We start from the raw sequence: 16,142 nt of genomic DNA, 5'->3' as shown, positions 1-16,142 counted from the left end.
TCACGTTTCTGTCCGAGCTCTGCATCTCAGGCTGCTGTCTCCCCTGATGCTTGTGTCTGGGGCACACTACAGCGTAGCTGGTTACTTTAAGACAGGCAATATTGTCTGCTTTGTCTACATCTGATTTTTATTCTTTGGAATAGAAACCTTAAGCAACAAATACAACGTTGCCACAAATAAAATCAGCATCCAGCGATGCTGCCATGCAGCCCAAACAGTTTTCCAGACCATTACACCACACAACAGCATTCTTAAAGGCACAGGCGTTCGGTTAGGTCTCTTTGCCCCACTCCTCCCTAACAAAAGCTGCCAAACGCATTCCGATTTCTGGTCTTATTATCCCAGCACTTTCCTTCAGTGTAAATAGCTTTGTAAATAGCTTGCTTACCTCCCTGACATTTATCATCTAGATAAGGAGCAATACTGTCCGTGCACGGTCCTTTCTGTCGGCTGTGCCCTACTCTCCCGGCCCTCTCAGGAAGAGGAATTCTCTCCTTTCGCCTGGTTAACTTAGGGGTCTCTTCTACCTTGAGTTCACCTTTTTCACCTAACCAGAACAGCACACCCTGTCCCAGGGCTTGTCTCACCCAGGCATTAATTCTCTTCTAATTTGCCCCAATACAACTTTGGATTGGTGCACACCAATCCATTTCCCAGCTGCAACACGTTGGTGACTTCTGTCCTGTTCTTTCCAAAGGATGAGTCTCCAGCTTCCAGCAAAAACTACCCGATATTTGCCCCTAACGACTGCATCATTTCCTGCCGTTCCTGGATGCCTTGTCCTGAGGTCACCCAGTTCTCTCCATATGACACGCGCTGTTCTTTCCCAGAGCTATGCAGCATGCTGCGTATTGTCTAAAAGCAACTACAAATCCTCTCTCCATTTCTAGAAGCCTGGGCACAGATTAGACAGTCTAGACAGACAATAGGAAGAAAGAATAAAGGATTTCTAAGGACTTTTCTGTATAATCCTGCTTGCAGTATTCAGCTGCTCAGCAAAATGCCAGAAGCACCATCTTTTTGTATCTTGTCTACTGATCCCTTTGATAAAATTCGTGATCTTCTCATTCTCCTAAGCAGTTAACAACAATATATTTAAGTCACCTAAAATTAATAATCAGCATAAAACCTGCTCAAGAGAACTTTGTTTAAATGACATCATGAACACGTCCCCTCAAACCGAAGGAATTCTGCGCTCATCCGTTCAGCCCGATGTCGGCGTGGGTAAGCATTGCTGTGTCCTCCAGAATGGCAGTAACGGGCTTCAGAAGTGGTACTTGCCGTAGCCTGAGGTTCTGGACCTTGCTTTACTACTTAATTAAAATAAGGAATTGAAAGATAAGAGGTATTTATCATCTTAGATTTGAGAGACTTTAAGTACGAATACCAATTCAGAAGGAATACGGGGCTGCTGCCTTTGGAAGACTGGGTAGATTATCTCCACAGCTGGATGCAACTGAGAAGATGTGGCTCAGGAAAAGCAAACAGCTTTTTCACCCAGGACTGGTGAACACGACACGGAGCAGAGGACGAGGGCACACGCGCTCTGCCGACGGCTCCGGAGGGGCCGCTGTCCCGCAGCCCTCGCCTGCGACTCCGGCTGTGTAACTTCAGGCGATTCAAAACAGCGACCAGGGATTTTCCCTTTAGGCTGCGACCTTTTAAACTCAAGAAAAGGAAAGCAATTGCAACAAAGTAGTAAAGCAATCGCCCCGAGGCCCTTTCAGTTTACAAAAAAAACCTGAAGTAAAGGGATATTTTTCTTAGCTCGCTCTCTTGTATTTTCCGTTTCTCCGTCTCCATTCCTGGTTCACGCACGCTGTTCTCAGAACTGCACATAGTCCGGTGGCAGGGAACATCCAAGGAAGGCGCAAAGCCCTGCTTTCAGGCTAGGCATCCATCCAACCCCCCACCCCCAATGAGGCAGGCAAGTGTTTCGGGGATGCAGCTGCATTTTTGAAGCATTCCACGTTAGTATTTTAACTTTACTAACACGGAAACTAGGCTTCGGGACTTACTTCCAGGAAGCTGAGGGTTGTGCGCACAGGGAAACGATTCCCTGGACAGACAAAACTCTGTCTCTGAGCCGGGGTACCGGCCATGTCACGCTTGCTGGGCTCCCTCTGAGCAACACTCCATATTTCTGTCTGGGACTACCTGACAAGAAGCGTACAGGGGAACGTTATTCAGATCCCCTGGTTTTTTTCCTGACATACAGGGCACCTTTGCTTGGGTGCTACAAGCTCCTGCTTTGCAGCCCTTCCTACAGGACCAGGTCCCTGCGACTTGCCTCCATTCATTCGGAGCACACAACGCAAAGCTGGGAGCAGAGCACTCAAGTCAATCCTTAATCCACGTCATTAACCACGATCTCTCCCTTAAGGGACATAAACTAAAGGTATCCAAGTTCGCAGCCAGCATCCTTCTGATCCGCATTTCACCAATTCATAGAAGACAACGCTGCACCACAGGACGCTGATTTTTATCACGTTCTGGATATGGCTACTCCCAGGCACTGATCTGGAACCCAAACTTAACTATCGAGGACAAAATTCCCTAATTACCTGGATATTTATGCAGCAATCAGTTAAAGAAACTGCCCTGACACGAGGAAACAAGAACACCTCGTGTTAGTTATTTGTAGTCTCCCAGCTGTGCGTGGGGCCTTGCAAGCGACAAGGCAGCGGGCCAAGTTCTCCGGAGTGCTCAGCTCCCACTGAGAACCACCTCTTCTGCAGTTCATTGGAAGCTACGTGCCGAGCTCTTTCGAAAAACGTCTCTTTAAGTGAAGCGATGGAAACTGCTCAAGATTGAGCACCGAGTCCTTAACAAGCCCTTAGGAAACAGCCCAGCAGCTCAGCTTCCTTCTGCTTATCATAGAGGCCTGAAGAGACTGTAAGTGGTAGTTTTGTTTTTAAAGCATCTAAAGAATCTGGGATACTAAGAAACTTTGAAAGCAGATGGGCAAGTCCCTTCACCCCATCACCTGCTTTAGGAAACCCCAACCTTCAAAGCCCTGAAGCTTAAAACGTTGGAGACACTAAGCAAGCCCTGGGCAATCGTAATTGGCCTCTTACATGCACATCAACTTCCCCTGCACCCTTCCATGGCAGACAAACTGCCCTACTTATAAAATAGCCCTTAACTGATCTGCCAGAGGCAATAAAGCCAGTCAGGGCCAGAACTGGATTAAAGATCTAGGGATTTCCAGTCCCCTGAAATACCCATTAAACTATATCGCCCTGGTCTGTTGCCAGCCATGAGGAAATGACCCTAGCAAGGAGCATTCCAAGGAGAACTTGCAGACAGGCGCGAGCTCTCCTACAAACCGTATTACCGAAATGGCCGGTTTGGCTAGGGAACAACGTTGTAAGTACTTAAGCTACAAATTAAGACCGTGTTTGAGAGCTGTGCTGTCAAGCTAGTTGTCATCTTAGCCGCAGCGTCACCAGTACACGAGCTTATTTCATAACTAAAACCTGCAAATCCCACCCAGTGACCGATATTTAAAGTGCAGGTCTCTGGGAAAGTTACTGACTGTCCCTTGAAATTTGCCAGAACCAAGTCAGGCCGTATGTTTTTCAGGACGTGGGAGCAGACGCCTGCTGCAAGGCCGGATTCATAGCGCCGGAGGGTGGCACGGCGCCAGGGGACCTCTTCCTCCGCTGGAAGCGAACCCCGGTGCCTCCGCTCCGCTCCCGGCCCCGCAGGCGGGCAGGGCTCCCCGCAGGGCTCCCCGCAATCTGCCCCTCGCTGCCCGGGCCAAGCGCCCCGGCCCGTGGCCCAGGCGCAGGTCAGCGCGGTCACGCTGGCCCGCGACAGCGGCGACGCGAAGGGCAATCCTTCCTCGCCGGGTTTTAGAATACAAATCTGCACCTGCAAAAAAATCATACAGCGTCCGAGTGCGACAAGGCATGGGAAAGGAGGTAATGCCACCTGCGGGCCACAAGGCACCATTTTTTTCCTGACAGCAGATGCAGTTTGTTTTAGTCACATGTAATCAGCGGCTTTCACAAACCTGTCTGGTGAACAAATGCTCCTGCCCTTAGCTCACCCGCAACTGGAGACTCTGTTCCCTTCAGGGGAACACTGCTAGCCTTGCCGCAGCTGGGCATTGCCATTACTTTTGTACTGGGAGCTCTCACTTACTGGGAGAGGACCATGCCCTCGGACAGGGACACACGGGGAGGCGGCCAGGCTCAGGAGCCCGGCCTGAAGGGAGCGCCCTCAGGCAGGGTGGGATTTCCCCCTCAGCACTCACTTCCAGTGATTAAAAAAGTGATTAACACATGTCCTTTCATTCACAAATGTCCTTTCATTCAGGAGGAGCAAGCGAGCTCAGCCGACCCAAAGGACTGTCCATTGTGCAAGTGCAGGTTTCTGGGGAAAGGCGGCTTATTGAGTTGCAAAGCAACAAAAAAGCCCAAATGTCAGAGCCATAGAACTTGTGCTCACAGCTCTTCTTGTATTTCAGTGGCTGATAAAGCACTGCAGGGGACTGATAACAACTGAGCATTTCAAGTCTACATCAGAACCGAGAGGCTGAATACGTTCTCCACCTCAAATACAAAATGTGTGAGGCCATTTGGGCAAAACCCTATGGCCGGGGTGAGCAGGAAGGCGGAGTGGAGACTGTTACCGTGTCTCAGGAGAAACTCGGCAGCTTCAACACGGCCTCTGTGGCTGGCAACAAACAGTGCCAGGAAGGCTCGGCGTGCCACCCGTTCCTTCTGCTCCGGTCCCAGCAGCTCCGCGTACGGCACGGTGCCCGCAGAGTCCTCTAACTCCCAGAGGGGCCGGCCGCAGGGTGAACACACACCTTTCAGTCCCTTCCAAGAGAGCAGTCCGATTCTTTTTAGGTATCAACAAAGTCTCGTATCCGTACCTAGGGGATGCTCGCCCACGGCATAAATCACTCCAAGATCAGCTAAATAATACCTGCTTGTTGCTTATTCTTCTGCCCCATCCTGATTCTCTACCATCTAATGATGTTTATTCATGGCCACCCCTTGGAGGGAACATTAATTTGGGTCTTCCTTTAGTTATTAAGCACCACAAAATCTTACAGAAACTGGTTCTCTTTGTGATCCCTGCCCTTCTCTTAAGCTTGTTGGTAAGTGACCCGAGTTTCTGGGGAAGGAGGACAAGGACAGCCAGCTCCGGCCACATAAGCCCAGGTTCCTTAGCAGCTAGGCGAGACTTTGGGCCTTAACTCCGGCAGACAACTCATACACCTAAGCTGCCTCAGGAAACCATCCTGTATCACATTCTTTTCCAGAAGGAAGGCTTTTTTTTTTTTTTGTAATAAAGCCAAACACGTCAGTTCTGAAGTGTTGCTGAGGCCTCTTAGGAACGATTTTCAGGTGCCTCATGCTGCTGTTCTTCCTGAGAAACCATTTCCAGGTTGGGCTACATCTTCCACAGTACACCATGGTTTTCTCATCTAGTAAGTGGAAGCACGTTATTAGAAGAGCTGTACAGTTATTTCTTGAAAAGAAATTTTTTTTTTTTTCATTTGAAAATCGACAGCGTCAACAAGCTGTGTATGGGCTCTTATGCCCATACACCTTTCATTTCAGAGGAGACCATTTGTCTTCGATAGCCCATCCTTCTGTTTCCTGCTCTACACTGAGGAGGAAGAATCTTTAATACACAGGGAACTCAAAACATGGAAAAAAAAACCCAAAACAAAACCAAAAAAACCCCAAACCCCAATTTGCTCAATACCGAAAGGCGAGCCACTTGTGGCACACGGCAGGACAGCTGCTCGCCAGGGAACCGCACCACTACACAACGGCTAACGGAGATCGCTGCGGTAGCCGTTCGCGGTGGCTGGGGAAACGCAGAGGCACAGAGCGTGATTAGCCAGGTTGGGGTTTGGCCAGGGCAACCGGCTCTTTACGAAGGACGCCAAAGGATATTTCATGACCACATCTGTTCAGGCCTGGAGGTTTACAGTACAAATCAGCTAGAGCATCTCGTGTTTCTGCTGAGACAACGTTTCAGTCCTAAGTCAGGAGAGCAACATGCCCTCTACCGAAGTGCCACAGAAACCAGTTGTTCTATAAAAGTCAAAGCTTTCTTACTCATCAGACTCAACAGGATCACAAGCGCAAGAGGGTCCGTAAGCTAGCACCAGACAGAGCGGACGAGACAGGGAACGCCTTCTGATCCCTGACTTTGGTACCGTCGTGTACCGAGTCCCGTTCCTACTCTGGAGCCAGTACGGCCAGAGGACGGACTACGAAACAGAGTTTTTGCCTCTTATTCTCATAACAGCAGCCAAGTCACTCAGCCTCACTGGAATACCCAAGAACAGATAATCTCAATCTTCTAGTGATGTTTTACGACAACTAAGAAAAAGGCCTTGTTTACATACTATGTATCATTTCTCCTATCTGTATGAAAAACTCTGGGATTAAGTGTCTTTTGTTGAGAACGCATCAGACAGGTAAAGTGGCAGGCAGCTGAATACAAAATGCAAACATTTTTTGGACATCAGGATAAGCAGGGACAAGAAAAGTAAGCTGGAAGCGTACTCACATCAGTGCTACAAAAAGTTATAAAACAGCGGACAGAACTTGCACTCCGAGTGTACGCGCTGTTTACTAGCAACAGCAAAAAGAAATCTTATTTCCAAACTGAACAGCCCGCGGGGGGGATTGACTCCTTTGGATTACCAGCCCCCTTGAAATTCTCATTTTCACTGTGAGCTGTTGCCAGTACAACAAACCTACGTAGTTTCTATGGCAAGTCTCTCCCATTAAAGACTTCTCCGTCATTTGCTCTGTGCAGCCTTGCTTTGTGAGAGTACTCGCACCTTCAGCAATAGGCTTTTAGCCCTTCGGCGCGCAGCACCCCTCCCGTCCACCAAAGTAACGAAATCAACCTCCACGGTCTCTCCCTTTGCAGCAGCTGCCACAAGATGCCCCCAGCCATCTCCTCACCAGGCGCGCATCGTAATCGTTCCACCAGGGACGATGTCATTGTCCTTAAACGCAGACTCATCTGGCAGATCTGCTACAGGGAGTTAGAAAAGCAAAGCAAAGCAAGTCAACGTGCCCTCAGAGAAGACAACGACCAGCTTAAAAAAAAGTTAGATGGCGACTGAATTCTTTTAGCCGTGCTGGTGTTCTCCAATTTTACTGTTGTAATGCACCAAGGAGACCTCGGGTCCCGTTGTGCTAAAGCTGTGAAAACACCGATACACTCCCAGCCTAGAGAAGGCTACAGCATGGTGCCCTTGGGATAATGCGGTTGTAACCCACAGAAAGCTACAGCTGCTGTGCGAAGTACCAAGACCGTAGGAGAAAAATACTTCTGTATCCATACACGCGTGGTGTCTTTATTCTAAAAAGAAAGCACCAAGTTTGTTTGATCTGAGAAAGCACAGAGTAGGGAGTTTTTTAAACGTGCTATTTAAAACAAAACAAGTTTCAATGGCCATCTCTGCTTGTTACCTCCAAAGCCAAGTACTCCAGCGCCACACATTCAGCTGATGTAAAGGGGGAAAAAAAACCCCCTCTGCTCCACACAGCTCCAGCCGCGGAGAGGTCAGCCAGGGCCTTGCGAGAGCTGTTCTAGGCTGAGGTGAACCAGCCGGGCACTGGCTGCTGACAAGGCTGAGCAGGAATTGGGAGGTCAGCATTTGCCATCTCTGACCTAAGGAGACCCTGTTGAGCAGACCATTGCCTTTAAGGAGCAGGAAGCAAAGCGTTAAGTCAAGAGCTGAAATGCAAGTGCAGTACAGTACAAAGAGGAAAGCCGAACCCTGACCTTCATCCGGAACCTAAATGCAGCCATAACCGGCAGGTAAAGAGATACTAGGAATAACCTCCAAGACCCCCAGAGGTTACAGGTTCTCCCCTTCACCCAGGTACTGAAGCCACGGGAAATGAAGGGGGATCCCAGCCAACACTTCGAAATGGGACTTCAGCTTCTTCAGAGTCATTTTGGCATTGAGGCAGCGAAAAGACCTCACCAGTTCCAGCCAGACGGAGCTGGACGCTCAAGGTGCGCAGGGGCCAGGAAGGCATGGTGATGAAGTGGTTCCTGACCAGGAAAAGTTTCAGAGACTTGGCTCTTAGAAAAAGCTTGGCATTGTTATAAGGACAAGGGTCTGGATCCGGCAGTAATTCCTCCCTCCCCTCAACGTTCCCCGTGTATGAAAGCCCCCCCTGTATAGATGCCCGTCTATCGTAAGCACGTTGCGGTACCTAAGCAGCATGAACTGCCATCACAGCAGCACAGGCTGCACGTGGGATGGAACAGCCTAGCTGAACTCGCCAGAGACCACCACAGGAAGATTTTTGTTCCTGCCCATCGTTTCATTTTCACTGGGAAGACATAAACTTACTTGGAAGACAAGCAGCGGAGGAACAGAGTAGTAACTCGTGTAAATACCCAAAGTTGCCTGTATTTTATGTTCCTGTTTTCTTTGTTAAAGTCTAGATCTCAATCTACGCGTTTAGTCTAACGTGTAATAAAAAAAGAGCATACGGCTGTTTGATTTGTGTTTCCAGCTCACGACGTAGGGGTCTCGTGCCCTAACTCAAAGCGTGCGGGTAGGCGTTACCAGGGACTGTTTGTTCTCCTCACTTCTGCTTCAGCTGAAATCCTGCAGAGTCGAGAGGGGAGGCCAGGTATTCTCTTGCAGCAGTTGGCAGAAGTTCTAGCGCACAGGATGGAGCAGCCAGCGAGTGTCTGCAACAGCCAAAAGGCTGACTGCAGCAGCAGGAGATACAGGAGACTCCTGAGATTCAAAGCAAACCCAGCCATCTGGGTGTCGGTGATTCATTCCCTCTCCACTTCCCAAGGCCCAACAGCTACACAGAGTCCATTAACGTAGGATGCCCGAGAGCAACACCGCACTGAAAAAACAGTCCAGAATGTCCTTCCAGGCTGAAGTTTGGAGAGGGAAGGATTTAAGATAGAGATCCGAATGCCAGTCTCACCCACCACACACGCATTCTCTTCATTTAAAATACATCGCGTTACAGTTTCGGTTCTGACAGAACCATTTTAGTTTCGAAGCACTTTTGGCACACGCACTTCAAGGAAAAAGCACAGCACGAGCTACTTCCCATCTCTGGACATCTAATGGATGTTTTACTGCCCAGTATGATGAATTCCACACTCGACCCTGGTTTGACCGATGACGGTGTGGATGCTAAGGAGACCTTTGCTTATCCAAAAGAACACATTCATGTCCCGTTTATGACAAAAGTCAGTTACCACAAGTTGGTTTATAAAACAGTCACAGGATTTATTGAGATAAATACAAAGTTACATAGATTCTCTATTCTGACAAATGAATGACACTTCCAGAGTGTCCCCGCTTAATTGGGTTCTAAACAACACTGTGCACAGACAGACCTGCTGCTAGGGCAGCACCCTGACAGACGCCAGGTGTGTACCACACACCGGATACCAGCGAGCCTGGATTCTAAGCAACATGGCTAACATGCTTTGGATTACAAGTGCTCGATAATTTCCTATAGCATCCAAGCAATATTGCACCCGCTAACGTTATTTTCATGTTCCTTAGCTAGAAATGTTTAAAAGTGATATTCTTACTGCTGCTGTAAAAGTGGATCAACTACCTAACTTTGCTCCATCTGGCTTTTAAAATACATATTTTTGCATAATTTAAGCAACCCAGAGAATTGTACGTGAACCTACCGCTCTACTCGTCATTGCATATGTTTGCCTAGTACAAGAGGTAAAGTGCGGTCTTTAGTCATGCTGAAGTCGTTCCTAGTTTAAAACTGAAAAGACAAACCTTGGAGAGGGTAAATCTGCTTAACAGACCTGCACATTGTCTACAAAAAAAACCACCCCAAAACTACGATGTCCCCCATTAGTGCATGCAACTGTAGAGTTTTAACAGAAGTATGCTCTACTGAAATCATATCATTTAAAACAGACGTGATTTCTGGAGCCAGAGAGGTACCAAAATATTGTTAAAAACAAAGAACTTTGTTCAGCCTTTTAGTGAACTTTTATAGCTGGTGGCTTACTGTTTACACACATCCTAATTAAAAACTCTTAGTGAACACTAACAAAACATGCTAAAACATATGGAAGCTTGTGTTTTCCAGCAGATTATTGCAAGTAAAGGTAACTATTTAAGATTATCTGACAAACAGAACCCTGGGTTGGGTTAACGTTCAAAGTATTTAATTTATATACAGTACATTTCAAACATACTTACATATACACACACACTTAAAAAAATTTGTTCAGTGCTGAGAAATTTAATGAACTGATAATAAAAAACAGAAGTAAAACCTTGTCAGAAAGGCCTTAGAAAATACCAGTATAATGCCAGCATTAGAAAAAGATATTAGAACTAAGAAAAAAAAAAAAAAAAAAAAAAAATCAAACTTGAGAGGTCTTCTAGTTAAGAAATTGCAATCATAAAAAGTCTGTACTGAAGAAGCATTTGTTTTAAATTATAAAAGAATTGTAAAAAATTAAATGTAGACTGTTGCAGAGTTTACAGAGTTTATACTGTTTGCTGTAGTAGCAGTGATAGCAGTGGTGTATTTCTGCCTGCAACTTCCAAAAAGCATTTTGTGATCTCACAAGAAAACAATTTGTTACAAATACTGTACATATCATACAAGACTAGTTAGTTAAAGTTATACAAAACTGAGCCCTCCAAAAACACAGAACCCAGCTGAGGAACCTACTTGCTGTATTGCAGGCAAGCCAGATTTAAAACAAAACCAAAAAAAAGTAATTTCTGTAAAACCTTCCTTCACCCATGTGAACTACTTACTAGTATAATAGTGAAATAAGGGGAAATATTTACACATGTCTGTTTACGATAAAGTATTATGTTCACAGAGACAAAGTAACTGTTATTATATGAAACCATTTCTTTAGTATTTAAGCATTAGTTTTTGAACAGGACAAAGTTCCAATCCACAATCTAAAAAAGTAAGACTATTTATTTTCCAGCCCTCACATTATCTGCAGATTTGGGACACAACAGAAGACAGGATTCACCAAAAAATATTAACTTTATAATTTTTCTAACTGGTCAGAAGCTGTCCAATTTTATTAACAGAACCGTGTTCTATCTGTATATTCTTTCTCTCTTCCGAAAGACTGTTTAAAGACACAGCAGACATCCTACTTAAGCTTAAGGATCTCACTAACCTTCATTTGTCATTTGCCCCAAACCTTACCATGCAATCAACAGAAGTTACGGAGCAAACTGCGTCACCACCTTTCCCCTGAACATTTGTTATTTGGGGATTTTCAGAATTTAGTGGGGCTTCGTTTCTCAGGAACAAAGTAGCAGGCTTCGAATGCTGGACCAGTTAAAAGGTGTTTTTTTTACATGAGGTGTGTAGGTAAAACAAACAAACAAACAAAAACTTAAGTCTGTAATACCCTTCCGCAGATATAGCGCATATTGCAGGAACGGAATCCCCTAAATGAAGTGACCTTTGCTAGGGCAGAACGAGTCATTTTCAGTCTGGGAAGTTTACAGACTACCTACCACTACCAGAGCCAGCAGTAACCAAACCAGACACGTTAACACCTGTAAGGGTATAGCTCAGAAATAACAAACTAATAGAAAAGTCACAATATACAAAGAATCTTGAGCTCTCTGTGCTTTGAAAAATATCACATTATATTAAGTAAAAATGAACCACGCTTTAATTCTAGCGGAGTAACTACTTTATAAAATGAAATGATTTTTGAGCTTTTTTCCACTGATACAGAATTAAGTTCTTCATCGTTTTTTTGTTAAAATTCAACCCTATTCACATATATACACTTTTTTCAGTTAAAATGCAATACTTGAAACAATACAAAAACTACAATAAAGTGAGGAAAGAATATTGTCGCGTAAGTTTGCTATAATCAGGTTTTAAGATTTAGAAACCATTTTGAGCTATAGCAGACCGCTCTACTACTGGAAATGTTTTGTTAAAAAATGAAATATGAATTCCAATTACACTGAAACACTGCGGATGGTGTAAGACTTTACATACAATACTTCACTGCAGGCGAGATTAGAGTTATCGCCCACATTTACAAAGAAAAAAAAAAAAGGAATTACTCATGCATATCAGACTGAAACACACAGCTGTAGATGAAGGGTGGTCATGAAATGCACATCGTAATGTTTCTCAATAGACCCTTTCCAGCTCCAGCAGGTAACAAAAACCTTCTTATTTGTCCACATTATTCATACTAACTGCAAACAAAGTGAATAACCATTTAGATGTTCAGCATTTACTGCAGAACAACACATTAGTTTTGTTTTTCAATGGTAGTATTGTCCATGTTACCCTGTTTTAGTTTTATGGTGGCAAAGAAGGACACATCTTGATCTCTGTCAGATTGCAGGGCTAGAATGGTCTCTTCTGCAGCTTCTAGATGAGGATTGCCGACACTTTTAAAATAAGCTAGAACAAGAGGAGGAAAAAACAATTTTCATCAAAGCCAAAAGAATAAACCCTAGGGCATAAGTAGTGCAGAAATATAGACGATGCCAAAAACATCTGGGGTAGCTCATCCAATTTATAGGCTCCTTAGAGAAACTACAGCAAGCTAAGGAAGCTGAAAGAGAAAGAGAAATATGCTGCTTCTTACTCATCCTATTAGGTACTTATTAATTTTAAGAAATTAAGTATTTCTAAGATAACCTCTTTTTGCTGGGCCCTAAATAGAACTGTATTGCAAGCATGTATGTATGTAAAGCAAGCTCAGGAAGCTGCCACTGTACAATGTTTTATAAAACATTCTCCATGCTTTATTCTGAAAAAAGGTAAGAGGAGATTTCTGTGCATCTTCCTTTGAATAATCAGAGATCAGCTGATCTTTTTGGTTTTAAGGAATTGTAAAACAGGAAATTGCAGCAGCAGACAAAATTACATTCTTTCCTAGTACAACTGTTAGCTTAAGACTAAAATGACAAAGCAAACCATTTCAGAAAAAGGTATAACGCTTCATCTGAAGGACCCCAAAGATGACTACTTCGTTAGCGTAAAGGTTTGAAATGTATCAAAATAATCTACTGTGATGTTTAAGAAAAACGTATTTGCCATACACATCACGGGTACCAAAAATAACCACCTGCAGCAACACCCAGTAATTGCTGTACTTCTTGCTATAAACAAGGACGTCACTGCCCTCTACCGGCTGACATCATACATCTGTCAGACCATCGGTGCCGGTTTCAGGCCCCTTAGGGATGATGATCAAATATTCTAGGACAGAAAAGCCATTACAGTGTACATTCCTAAATCGGAACTTAAATGCAGTATCCCAGATTACAACGTATAATTCTCTTTCCAGTATAAACAGAACAAAACAGCCTTTTACCAGGTGAGCCAATTTACAGAGAACTGCGGTGGCAGAGGAAAGACAGCATTCATGAGAGGTTAGTTCTTTCAAAGGAAATGAATGACCACACCTTTCTCCAGTAACGTCTGCCTTAGAGCCTTGGCGAGCAGAACCCTCACGTTTGGCACAGGATCTGAAGCAAGACTTAAAAGACTGGGGAGCAAGTGTTCAACAAATTGGTCGACAGGCATACATTCTTCTTCTACTACGGCCTACGTCATGAACACAGAACATGAGAAAGCAAGATTTATGTTAAAAATACACTATTTGCCATTTCTTTCCATCTTGTCCTTAATTTGGCCTATTAAAAAAGTTACTGTTTAACTCTGAACATATACACCCTATGTTGGTGAAATGAGTACAATCTTTGAAATACTGTTATGAAAACATGTCTTACCATTCTAAAGTTCATCGGAAGGTGACCCAACAAGAGCAGACAACTTTCAACTATATTTTAGGAAACACTGCTCTCTTGCCTGTCATCACCCTTTTGCCTTTCAACATTCAGCCCTTGCTCCTCATTGCTGGTGAAGTAAGCATTTTTGGTTTGGAGGGGGGTAGGTAAGTGGAAATAAAGAGAGGAATAGTTCCTGGCATCTAGCACCCATTGGTAGTTTGAAAAGCTCTTCTGAACCTTTATCCTAGCATGTCTAAGTATTACAAAATCCATCTCAGGTTACAACTTAATTCTTGACTTTGCTACTAGGATACCAGAAAGTACAAGGATCACCTATTTCAGCTGGAGGCACAGAACAAAACAAGGACCACAGCTTCGAAACTGGATAGCCATATGCTAGTACCGAGAACAGACCAACTCTGCCACTGTCTTTTGTCAATCCACAGAATCACAGAACCCAAAGAATGACAAAAAAAAAAAGTTCGAGTCCAAATGTCAGTTTTGCCCACATTGCTGAAAAGCCTCAAACTAGCTCCAAATTAAATGTACACAGAGAAACACAGAGAACATTCCAACCTGACAAATGAAGGCAAAAGCTTGTCTTCCAACCCACTTGGAGCAGTGACGAAACCGCACTACCAGTTCATTAATGAAATTTAATCCCAGTGCATTTGCATTGTTTGCGTAGAACTTCTGTAGTATTGCTACAACCTGTGAAGCAAAGGAAGGGGGAAGGGGAAAAGGAAGGGGGGGGGGGAAGACGAGACTTAAGTTGTAGCCCTTAGAAAGTTAAAAAAAGCATCCTTTCATTTGAATCCTACAAAGGAACGCCAAAAAAACTGTATTCAGTGTAATCATCTGCGCTTGCAGAATTTAGTAAGTTATTGCGCTTATTCTGGAGAAAAGAAAGCATCAGCTTTAAAAAAGCTGCTTGTTCAGGTGAAATGAAAAACACTAAAAGAAATTAAAACAACCATTAAAATAATGCCCCTTTCCATAGTGCCATAAAGAAAAAGAACAAATTGAAGAAGTCTTTCTACTCGTTCAGGACATCTATGGGATGATGGCATTATCATGAAGTTCCTAACAAATTAAATCAACTTTGAGGAAATATCAGTAGCTTTTTTATTTTTCCCTCCCAGAACTGGGGGAAGGTCTCAAGTCTTCTGTATCCTTGTTTTCATCCAGTTGAAAATACATTTATCATTCACATACAACCAACAGAGAAAGATTTTACTCTCTGTGGAAGCCTGACAACTCAAAATATTTTATAAAGTTTTCATTTCACTTTTTTCCATATTGTTTACCATGTTTATCAAAACATGTCTGTATTCACCCTACTTGTCTGAAAGAAAAGCAAAGTCATTTCAGGTATCCCTCTCAAGGATCATTTTCCACTCTCCTGCCAGGAAGCGAACTAAATCCCCTACCAGTTTGAAGGAGATCCACCGAACTTCTGAAACTCTATCGGAGCAGAGAGTTAGTGCAATATGTCTTAAGTAGTCATAGACATCATTGGGATTGTAGAGTTCCAGTATCAGGATCAGCTGCCTGAGACACAGAGAAAGCGATTAACTCTAGCAAGTGCAACACTAACCAGCTCCGATTATACCATCTATTAAACACAGGGAAGGATCATCTGGAGCCTCAAAAATACCATGGCTATTACAAAGCACTTGAACAGTTTGTTCTTCTCTTTATAAAGGTACACACATGTATTAAAGAGGTACATGCTTTAATTCATCAAGGAGTCCAAGAGAAACTTTTATCCACACTAGATGTACCAGTGAATCAAAATTATCCCAAATCATACCATAGTACAAACAGAAGTACAATGAGAAGTTTCTCTGCAACTTCAGACCAATATTCTGTACATTCTTGCAAAGTAAAAATGGAAGATTCACTTTGGTGTAGAAATCTACGTTTCAGAAAATGGTTTCTATCTCAGAACTGCACAGAACTCATTCTAGCCACACCACTGCCGGTATGTTACCAGCAGCTGTGCACAAACCAACCACAACGTGACAGCTCTCCACTAGATGTCAGGGAACTGCTGTACAACTGTCTCGCACTGGAGTGAGATTTTGTTTGCTGTGCCAAACTACGAAGGGAGAATAAATCCTCAGTAGTCCAAACAAAGCAATAAGATAAACATGAAGGTCAGATTTTAGCTGCAAACTATGCCTACAAACATTCTCTGGGTGCTCCAAATATCAACAGGGCTTGCAGAAAAAGAATTGTGGGATGTTACTCTGTCTCCATCATACACCCAGTTATATGGAAATACCGAATGAATAAACTAATTTTTTAAGAACTGGTTTTTCTTTCATACACATTAGAGAAATGACTTTTTACATACATTTCACTGATTTTTACA

The 16,142-nt window shown here is 44.0% G+C and overlaps 1 protein-coding gene across 5 annotated transcripts in view; it reads right to left on the bottom strand.

Moving 5' to 3' along the window:
• Positions 1-16,142, bottom strand: part of LOC104013046 (serine/threonine-protein phosphatase 4 regulatory subunit 1) — a 43,343-nt gene that overhangs the window by 6,572 nt on the left and 20,629 nt on the right. For 3 of the 5 annotated variants that reach the window (XR_015702927.1, XR_015702925.1, XR_015702926.1), the window contains 4 exons: positions 15,196-15,316; positions 14,342-14,476; positions 13,439-13,580; positions 12,312-12,428 (listed from right to left, as the gene is read on the bottom strand). The exons of 1 other annotated variant lie outside the window; for it this stretch is intronic. Coding sequence is in view for 1 of the 4 variants with exons in the window: in XM_087749589.1 (XP_087605715.1) it covers positions 12,274-12,428; positions 13,439-13,580; positions 14,342-14,476; positions 15,196-15,316 (553 nt within the window). In the remaining 3 variants the exon portion in view is untranslated. Of the gene's footprint in view, positions 1-9,244; positions 12,429-13,438; positions 13,581-14,341; positions 14,477-15,195; positions 15,317-16,142 lie in introns of those variants that run through there. One more of the 5 variants, XM_087749589.1, reaches the window with a different exon arrangement.

This window comes from Nipponia nippon, unplaced genomic scaffold (genome assembly GCF_047370975.1).
Source record: "Nipponia nippon isolate SJK-2023a ecotype South Korea unplaced genomic scaffold, ASM4737097v1 scaffold_13, whole genome shotgun sequence".
NCBI classification, from domain to species: domain Eukaryota; kingdom Metazoa; phylum Chordata; class Aves; order Pelecaniformes; family Threskiornithidae; genus Nipponia; species Nipponia nippon.
This window is presented reverse-complemented; position numbering and strand designations above follow the sequence as displayed.